Here is a 10,755-nt window from a genome sequence, read left to right as displayed (position 1 = left end):
CTCTCACATTCATACATGACTACTAGAAAAACCATAGCTTTGACTATATGGACCTTTGTCAGCAAAGTGATGTCTCTGATTTTTAATATGCTGTCTAGGTTTGTCATAGCTTTTTTATTTTGAAAGAACTTTAAATCACCTAACTTTCACTAATGTTAACATCGTACCCAGACATAACACAATTATTAAACCTAAATAGTTAACCCTGGTGAAATCCTATTTCTGATTCTTTTTTTTAATCCAGCATCTAATCCGAGATCTCACAATTCCTATTCTCTTCTGATCTGTCTGTTCCTCAGTCTTTCCTTACTGTTCGTGGCCCTGACACTTTTGAAGAGGACTGGCCAGTTCTTTTGTAGTGTTTCTCAATATAGGTTTGTGTGATCTTTCTTGTGATAAAGTTGAGATTACACATTTTGAGCAAAGCAGAGAAGTGTCAGTGTCCTTTATCAGTACACCGTACTGGGAGGTGGATGATGTCAGTCTGTCTTATTACTTACTGGTGATGTTAACTTGGATCACTTGGAAGTGTTGTCTGCCAGTTTTCTCCACCATTACATTTCCCCCTTTGTAATTGTATCCTGTGAGGAGGTATCTTGAGACTGTGCAAAATCCTGTTTCTCATCATATGTTTATCCAATAATTTTAGCATCCATAGATGTTCCTTATCTGCAACAGTTCTGACAGTAGCATTTACCTAATGATTTTTTTTCCTATTAATACCATTCCTTTTACATTTAGTTGAGATTCTGTTGTGTACAGACTCATGGATGTTTGTTTTCATTCAAAGGATTATAACCTATTACTGTCATTGTTTATTTTCTTGCTCAAGTTGTCCAAGACTTGGCCACTGAGAGCTCCCTCCAATTGGTTCCTGTGTCCTTTCAGTAGGCCCCCACGCTCTCATTATCCACATTTATTTTCTCAGTCCTAATATACACAGGAAATACTTTTAGATTGCTAACGCTATTCCTGTGAAAAAACAAACTATAGCATATACAGCATTTGTGTGCAGCTCCTTTTTTCTGTTGCTTTACAGTACTCCATCAAAATACTGTAACTTTGTTTTCCCACCCACTTCAGTGTTGTTGTATTATTTATTGAAATATATTTTGTTACTGTTTATATTCCATGTTGAATTTCCCTTATCTCCTGCTTGATTTATGATTTGGGATTCAGAAACATTATTATGGTTCTAAGAGTCAGATATATATCAAGATATACTCAGAAGCATCCCATCCTCTTCATCCTTTATACCCTGTTATCATTTCCCTCTTCTTTCCACTCTCTGTGAATAACCAGTTCATTAGTTTCCAGCTTATTTTTCCTTATGTACATATGAGCAGACACATGTGTATTTTTCTTACATGAACAGTGTGTGTGTGTTTAGCCACTCAGTCATGTCCAACTCTTTGCAATCCTAGGACTGTAGCCCGTCAAGCTCCTCTGTTCATGGGATTCTCCAGGCAAGGATACTGGAGTGGGTTACCATTGCCTTCTCCAGGGGATTTTCCTGACCAGCGATTGAACCTGGTTTTCCTGCATTGCAGGCGGGTTCTTTACCTTCTGAGCCACCAGGGAAACCTCCATGAACAGAAACACTGACAAATTCCCCTCATGCAGGACTGGACCAGTCTGTATTCCTACCCGCTATGTTTGAGGGGACCTTTTCCCACACAGCCTGGCCCAGTGGTTTGTGGTAGTGTGCTTATTTTCTTACCAACCCAAGAAATTGACAAATGTTATGTTAATATTGTTTCAATTTACATTTTTCTGATTTTGAAGTGAGTTTCCATATCTTATTATGTTTAAGAGTCATTTTTATATCTTTATGTGAGAGTTTATCTGTTCATTTATTTTTCCAACTTTCCTATCAGGTTTTTGATCCCTTGATACTTCATTCTTTACAGTAGGAATATTATTAACCTTTTGTCTATGATATGTGCTATAAATATTTTCTTCCAGTCTTTTGACTGTGTCTCTTGCCAAGCACTGCTGGGAGCCGGTGAGGCATTCCGCTTGTGACAAAGGTCATGAGGAAGGAGGCTCGGCATACGCAAAGGCGGGATCGAGCCTCAGGAGTCCGCCGGGATATTCTCGAGCATTTTCCCCCCAAAAAACCAGAGTCTGCCTACTTTATTGCTTTGTGCTCTCACCTCTGACTTTACTGGGGGCTGTCCCCTACCACCATCTCGCTCTCTCTGTCAAAGAGTTAACTTACAGCTCCAATTAATAAAGTTCCTGGGCAATTAGGAGTGTTTAAATCCAAACCCCTCAGATGGCTCTCTAACTCACCTGACAAGTTTACCCGGACTCCTACAGCTATGCATACGATTGTTTACAGTCTCCCAGCCTCAAGAGGCACGGGAAGCTTAAGATATTCAAATAGCTTAGAGCCTCTCAGAGAATTAGAAACTGTCAGAATAAAACTAGTAAAGGATTTCATTGATGAGTCAATGTTTGTTGCCAAGTTTTCACATCCCTTGAATTGTATCCTTGGATGTGTATTAATTAATATAGTTGGTATGTAGAAAAAATAAGTAGTGGCCTTGGTGTTAGTAACTTTAGACCCTTAAGGTAATAAATTCTTTCCTTTGTTGTAAACCCATTACACATCCACCCTATAGGAATGCAATTTTATCTTTGGAAGATGGCGCCAAACCTTAAAATAATTACTCTTAGAGAAAATAAGTCTTTGTTGATAAGTCCTTGTCAAGAGTCATAAAATGTTAGTAGGCCTTCTGGCCAGAAGATGATGTAAATCACCTAAACCATTTGTATACGATAAATTTGCAGGAAAGAAACCCTGATTTTTGATAAGGATCAAAAACTGCTGACTTTGCATCCCCTATTATCCTCTATGTGTAACTTAGGGTATATAAACCCCTGATAAAAATAAAGCTACGGGCCTTGCTCACCAATGCTTGGTTTCCCCATGTCATTCTTTCCTTTAACTTCCGGCTGAAGTCTCCATCTGGAGGGTGGATATCCTCTGAGACCACTTATTTGCCTGGGCTTCTAAGACCCACTCGAGAAGGTGTCTAAGGTGGGGCACCTTCCGCTATTCGAGAGGGCGCCTGCGGCCTCCGTGGTCAGAGCTAACCTGGTGTCACGGGTTATATTGATTTTCCGCGTAAACCAAGCTACTCAGCCTCTTTTCTCCACTGAATTTTCCTACTGAGCTATCCTCATTCTATTACTCTTTATATCTCTAATTACCATTTGAATAGGTCGCCGACGCCGTCTCCCCTTCGAATACCCTGGATCAGCCAGGGCTGGTCCTCGGCAAAGCACATTATTTCTTATGCAGTCAACTTTATCAGTGTTTATTTTCTCTGGACATTTCACCCATGTTTCTTTTTTGTATGGTTTCATGTTTAATACTTAGACCCTGGACTCATTTGAAGTTTATTCTTTCCTATGGCATTAAGTATGGATCCAATTTCAACTTTTTTCCAAATGGCTTTCCATTTGGCCCAGCACCATTTGTTAAAAAGTTCACTTTGCTCTGGGATTTGAGATTCTCACCATTCGCCACCTCTCAACAAGACTTGGAGGAGCATCTGAGCCGAAAGCACAGCATACACAAAGACTAACCAAACTACTGAACGTCCTTCCCTGCAAAGACGGGAACTAAAATACGTCTGTGAGAATAATGCCCAAAGAGCCAGGAGAGGAAATAAAGGCTGGAGAGGCCATACTGTGAGGGAGAAGGTCAAAAACAAACAAACACACATGGAAGCTGGATGGTGCTGGGACAGAATGAAGCAGAGACGCTAAGCAGCACACAAGCCAGAAACAGAAGAGTCAGTCCCTGGCATTGCTTCAGCTCTTGTCCAGCTGCTATAAACTCTTCCAGCAGGAACAACCCAGCAAACGAGCTCTGGAAACCCTGAGATGTGATCAGTGGAAAAAATATGCAGCCACAAGAAAGGAGGAATTCTCAGAAAGTCAAAAAGATTTATTACCATTCCAGGCTTCGCGTGAGCCCCGAACCTGAGGCTGGTCACAGGAGGACAGGATGATGAATAAACCCAGGCACCTGATAAAAATCCACCTCTCATCATGGATCCCTGCTCCACAGAATGGCTGCTGGTGGGGCCACCTCTTCAGCTGCCTCCCTCACCCTGACAGCACTCTGGGCCAGGGCAGGAGGCCCTGAGCTTTTAGCTCTGCGGCCACCTCACTCCCCCAGCATCGGAGGAGCCTACGGGGTCAGGCACTATGGATTCGGCCCCACAGAAGGAGAAACAGTGCTGGAGTTGTCTCAAGGTTAAAAGGACAAGGCATGCGTGTTATTACATCCAAGGCCACGAACTGGCCTCCCATGAGCCAGATTTCCCTACTGACAACTCTGTTTGGCCCCTTCTGCCTGTGCAGTGTTTAAAAAAAAAAAAAAATTCACTCTCAATATTTAAAAATGGATTTCATATAAAAGTCTGGATTTCTGGCCTCTTGAGGGGAAAAATGTTGAGAATATTTCATAATGCTGGGCCCACAATCTCCTATGGAACTCACTGGCAATAGCTGGACAGCAACTGCCCCTACAGACTGCAAGTACCCTTTCTAATTCAGCCCAGATTTCACATCCCTGATTAGAGCCCCAGCTCGAGATGGGGCAGCAGCTGCCTTAGATCAGTGCTGTTGTACAAAGGCAAGATACGCCTGGAAACAACATGCTTCTTGTGGCCCTCATCACTCACAGATGCCCCGTGCTTTGCCCTGAAAGCACCTGAATTTGCAGACTACCTTAAATACACATTCTCCATTGTTCTCCCACATGCCCTGCCTCTCCAGGATACGCTACGCCCCACTGTTAACTGGGCAAGTCTAGAAAAAGAACACTAAATGATCGAAGTTAATAGAGGAATAGATTTAGATCAACTCCTTCAGACCCTTCCTTGTAAGAGGGAGTGGGAGTAAATGAAAACTGTTAGTACTTTCACTCTGCTTTTAGGTCAGTGACACACATAAAAAAATCAATGAGAAAAATCATAAAGGTACTTCAGGAGACCAAGATTGGGTCATTCTGAAAGTGGGGGTCATAAAACATGTTAGCCTCCTTAGAAAATGAGTTAAGATTTTAGAGAGAAAGCCATGGAGGTGAGGCTGCAAGTGCAACAGCCACCCCAGTAGGTGTCCTGGGCTGTCAAAAACCACCAGGCTCATCCTCCCTTAGGTCAGGGCTGCTGGCCCACAGTTAAAACCTCTGTAAGTGGCATAAGATGACTTTCAGCAGGGGAACATCATCATTGTAGAAAAGGGCTTGAGAAAGGACAGAGAGTAGAATCTGGCCTTGGCCAACGTAAGACAGAGGAAGAGGATGCCTTCCTCACACCCTCTTCATTCTGCAGTGGCAGGTGCCACCTTATTTGCCTTTAAGGGAGGCGGAGATATTGACACAAGCCAGCCGCTTTGCACTGTTGCTCAGGATGGTCTGCAGGCGGTAGTTCCCCGTGCTGAGCCAGCTGGGCAACTCCAGGTCGGGCAGCATGAAGTCGGACTTGGGCAGTGAGTAGGCGCCCTGTGGGAAAGCCAGTGTCAGTGGGAGCCTACAGACGGGACTCTCTCCTGGAGTGACCTCTAAGTTTGCAGCTTCGAACTGCCCCTCTTCCCACTCTCCTAAGAGTCATGTAGAGCATGGAATGTAATAGCAGAAGGGCACTGGAGGTCAGATCAAGCATCAAGTTTCCCATTTTACAGATGGCTAAACCGAGGCCCCCAAAAGGTAAGTGATTCAAGATAGATCGGGTCATTTACACCCACAGATGTCCAGGTCTGCAAGAGAAAGTCTCCCAATGTCACATCTCTACCCCAGTCACAGGGAAATGCTCTCCCCTCCCTGTACTTACTTCTTTGAAGGGACAGTGACAGGGAAGCCCATAGGTGTGCAGTGGTTCCGGGCAGGGTTCCTCAATGGGAATTAACATTTCAAGTATATTACAGAAGTTGTCATAGGTACAGCTACCAATGTTGTCCACACATGGGATTTTGACCCAGAAGCCGGCTATGTGCTTCTCCACAGTTAATTCCACCTGGTGAGAGAGTTGCAGAAAATGTACAATTCCAAGGCAGATGAACCAGTTCCTCTGCCTCTTTCAAAGGTCAGCAGTTTCTTTTAACACAGAGTTTTTAATTGGATGGGACCTTGGCAATACTCTGATCCAGAAATGACAATATTGTGGTACATGCCCCAATATTAGCCTTTCCTGTGCCCACAGCAGACCATTAATAATCAAATGTGACTTTGTTTCCCCCTGCACTGAACACCCTGTCTTAGCATTCTTTAGGTATTTACTATCCATTGGTTGAAGGTGAAATGCACTTGTCATGTAACTGCTAATTGGCTAACTATGGCATTGCTTCTAGACTTCCCTTCCGAGCCCAGTCTTGGCTTCAGAACCTTTTCCTTCCTAGGACCTCAGGCAGCTACCACCAGCTGACTAGAGTTGCTTACCAAGATGAAACATATTTGCTATTCCTGGATCCTATTTCCTCCATGCAGCCATAAAAGACAGAACTGAAAACAATAAGAATTTACAGGGAGATCACTTTGGGGGTTGGTATGAGGAAGATCTTAACAATCTTAGTGAGGTCACAAGGGATGGAACTTCTTCAGGAAGAGATGGGGTCCTAGACCCAGTTGAGGAAGCTGGAGGACTTCCTGCACCCAGAGAGAAGCTGGGTGAGGAGACCTCTGAGTGCTACACACCTCCACACAGCCATGATTCTGCTCCCCTTCTGGAGGCTGGGGCTGACCAGTTGTGCCTGGCATGGGCTAAGCATTCACGAAGTATTAGCTGCCTAAGAACCAAATGAGTTGTCCCTTAGGGACCATGTTCTCGCATCCCCCCGGGGTATCAGAGCAAACTGTCAGCAAAGGGCAGAAGTCTGATTCTCTGTGGGTGTTATGGTAAGAAATCACTTGCAGTTGTAACATCACAGCATTCCATGAATCCCAGCCTCCAGGCTCACTTGATCTAGTATTTCCATTTCGAAGAGGCAAGTCCTGGACAGGCATTTATTCCCCTTGAGCCTGCAGGGCTCAGGCTGGCTATGCAGGCTCTGGATTCAGCATTCCAACTACCCACATGTCAGGGCCCAGGTCGAGGACAGAGCAGTCCACGCACCGTGTATCCTGAGTGGACAGACTCAAATGTGCCTCCTCCCACTCTGCTGCCCCACATATTACCCCCACCCCCAGTCACACATAGCCCCCTCTCAGCCCAACTCTCTCCTCTCTGCCAAGCCTGCTTTAGTGAACCCTTTGCCTAGAAGAGCCGAGGGCTTGAAAATGAATGCTACTTCAGCCACTTCCTAGTATGGTGTGTGCTTAGTCGCTCAGTTGTGTCTGACTCTATGCGACCCTATGGACTGTAGTCCACCAGGCTCCTTGGTCCATGGGATTCTTGGTCCATGGGATTCTCCAGGCAAGAATACTGGGGTGGGTTGCCATGCCCTCCTCCAGGGGATCTTCCCAACCCAGGGATCGAACCCAGGTCTTCCGTATTGCAGGTGGATTCTTTCCCATCTGAGCCACCAGGGAAGCCCTAGTATGGTACCCTTGGAGAATTTCTTCTGTCTCCACTCCCTCATCTCCAAAATGAGATCTTTATAGAGTGTCAGACTCTCGCAGGGTCCCACTGGTGACACAAGGCCTGTCAAATAGCTAGCACACTGCCTGAAATCTAAAAATTCTTCCTATGGGACTTCTCTCCTCTTAGCCAGTACCACTCTTGGTTTTGCCAACATCCCAATGAAAATGGTTAAGCCAGTTCTGCCCTGAACAAGAACACCCAGATAAGGGGACCACCAGAGACCAAGTCCTGCCTGGGCTGCTCCTACAGGAGTGGAAGCCTGTGGGCTGCATCTACCAGGTGCTAGGTGTCCCCCAGCCAGGACAAGATAGCACAGGAGGTACTTGGTAGGGGCGCCTGGAACTTAAGCAATAGCCCAAGCCTGCTACTGCTACTGGGGGATTACAAACCATGACTGACTTTCCAGTCTTGCTCTCAGTCCACCTGCTCATATGGCTCAGAAGAAAATGCAAGGAGAGTTCCCTGACGGTCCAGTGGTTAGGACTTGGTGCTTTCCAGCCATGCACCAGGTTCAGTCCCTGCTTGGGGAAGTAAGATCTTGCAAGACACCCAGCGTGGCCAAAAAAAAAAAAGAGCAAGCAAGGCTGAGTAACAAGGGAACCATCAATCCCTCTAGTCCAGGACTTCCTTAGCACCTCCACAGCTCAACCTAAATAAACCCCTGTATCACAGGACCTGGCAACACAGGACAGACAGAGCCACTGGCAGGTAATGGAATCAGGATCTCCGTACCCACCAGGGTGCTTAGGCAAGTCCCTTCCCCTCTCAGGCCTCTGCTCCTCCATTTTGACCATGGAATATTGGGATGTCATAATCTTGAAAAGACCTACCAGATATGACATCCTAAGAGTACAGTGTCTTGCAAGTTGAAAACAATGACTTTTCTCTTGGTCTCTTCTAGCTCAGGGATAGTAGTTGTAGGTAGAGACGCACTGACTTGAAGGGGGGCCATTTGATGAGACTAGGGAGAGGCACTTATACCTCAAACACAGGGCTCGGGCAGAGGCACTGCGGGTACAGTACTTGAGAGACAGAAGAAAGCTAACCCATCAGGCCTAAACACCATGTGTCTAAAAGCCTGAAATAAGTACATGCCAAACATGGTGGCAATTTACCACTCCTGAGGATGGGGAAACCAAGGTCTCGGACACTGGAACTTGAGAGCTCAAAGAAGGGAGTTCTAAATTATGCCAAACCCTATGGAACACATCAAAAGAAAAGGCATTCCTGGACAGACTCCAGTCTTGCCCATGGCTCACAGAATCTGGGTCATCCAACTTCTAAAAATTGCAGTCAGTTAGTTCAGTCGCTTAGTTATGTCCGACTCTTTGCGACCCCATGGACTGCAGCGCGCCAGGTTTCCCTGTCCATCACCAACTCCTGGAGCTTACTCAAACTCATGTCCATCAAGTCGGTGATGCCATCCAACAATCTCATCCTCTGCTGTCCCCTTCTCCTCCCGCCTTCAATCTTTCCCAGCATCAGGGTCTTTTCTAGTGAGTCAGTTCTTCGCATCAGGTGGCCAAAGTATTGGAGTTTCAACTTCAACATCAGTCCTTTCAATGAATATTCAGGACTGATTTCTTGAAGATGGACTGGTTGGATCTCCTTGCAGTCCAAGGGACTCTCAAGAGTCTTCTCCAACACCAAAGTTCAAAAGCATCAATTCTTTGGCACTCAGCTTTCTTCACAGTCCAACTCTCACATCCGTACATGACCACTGGACTGCTCTATTACAGTCAGCAAAAACAAGACCAGGAGCTGACTGTGGTTCAGACCATGAACTCCTTATTACAAAAGTCAGACTTAAATTGAAGAACACAGAGAAAATCACTAGGCCCATCAAATCCCTTATGATTATACAGTGGAAGTGACAAATAGATTCAAGGGATTAGACTTAACAGTGCCTGAAGAACTATGGATGGAGGTTAGTAACATTGTACAGGAGGCAGTAATCAAAACCATCCTCAAAAAAAGGAAATGAAAAAGGCAAAATGGTTGTCTGAGGAGGCCTTACACATAGTTCAGAAAAGAGAAGTGAAAGGCAAAGGAGAAAGGAAATATATATCCATCTGATTGCAGAGTTCCGAAGAATAGCAAAGAGAGATAAGAAAGCCTCCTCAGTGATCAATGCAAAGAAATAGGAAAACAATAGAATGGGAAAGACTAGAGATCTCTTCAAGAAAATCAGAGATACCAAGGGACCATTTCATGCAAAGATGGGCTCAATAAACGACAGAAATGGAATGGACCTAACAAAACCAGAAGATATTCAGAAGAGGTGGCAAGAATACAAAGAAGAACTATACAAAAAAGATTTTATTGACCCAGATAACCGCGATGGCACAGGACTGGAAAAAGTCAGTTTTCATTCCAGTCCCAAAGAAAGGCGATGCCAAAGAATGTTGAAACTACCACACAATTGCATTCATCTCGCACTCTAGCAAAGTAATACTCAAAATTCTCCAAGCCAGGCTTCAACAGTACATGAAGTATGAACTTCCAGATGTTCAAGCTGGATTTAGAAAAGCCAGAGGAACCAGAGATCAAATTGCCAACACACGTCAGATCTTCGAAAAAGCAAGAGAGTTTCAGAAAAACATCTATTTCTGCTTTATGGACTACGCCAAAGCCTTTGACTGTGTGGATCACAATAAACTGTGGAAAATTCTTAATGAGATGGGAATACCAGACCACCTGACCTGCCTCTTGAGAAATCTGTAGGCAGGTCAGGAAGCAACAGGTAGAACTGGACATGGAACAACTGACTGGTTCCAAATAGGAAAAGGAGTATGTCAAGGCTGTATATTGTCACCCTGCTTATTTAACTTATATGCAGAGTACATCATGAGAAACGCTGGGCTGGAAGAAGCACAAGCTGGAATGAAGATTGCTGGGAGAAATATCAATAACCTCAGATATGCAGATGACACCACCCTTATGGCAGAAAGTGAAGAAGAACTAAAGAGCCTCTTGATGAAAGTGAAAGAGGAGAGTGAAAAAGTTGGCTTAAAGCTCAACATTCAGAAAACTAAGATTATGGCATCCAGTCCCATTACTTCATGGCAAATAGATGGAGAAACAGTGGAAACAGTGGCAGACTTTATTTTGGGGGGCTCCAAAATCACTGCAGATGGTTGACTGCAGCCATGAAATT

General features: G+C 44.8%; 1 protein-coding gene across 1 annotated transcript in view; it reads right to left on the bottom strand.

Annotated features, from left to right (window-relative positions):
- Window positions 1–3,392: 3,392 nt before the first annotated feature.
- Window positions 3,393–10,755, bottom strand: part of GM2A (GM2 ganglioside activator) — a 14,361-nt gene continuing 6,998 nt past the window's right edge. Inside the window, exons 3-4 of the mRNA XM_010850594.1 lie at window positions 5,853–6,035; window positions 3,393–5,524 (exon numbers count right to left, since the gene is read on the bottom strand). Of these exons, the coding sequence (XP_010848896.1) occupies window positions 5,369–5,524; window positions 5,853–6,035 (339 nt within the window). The 3' untranslated portion in view covers window positions 3,393–5,368. The remainder of the gene's footprint in view (window positions 5,525–5,852; window positions 6,036–10,755) is intronic.

This window comes from Bison bison, unplaced genomic scaffold (assembly GCF_000754665.1).
Source record: "Bison bison bison isolate TAMUID 2011002044 unplaced genomic scaffold, Bison_UMD1.0 scf7180017864291, whole genome shotgun sequence".
Classification (NCBI taxonomy): Eukaryota; Metazoa; Chordata; class Mammalia; order Artiodactyla; family Bovidae; genus Bison; species Bison bison.
Note: the sequence above shows the minus strand (reverse complement) of the source record. Positions and strands in the feature narration are given on the sequence as shown.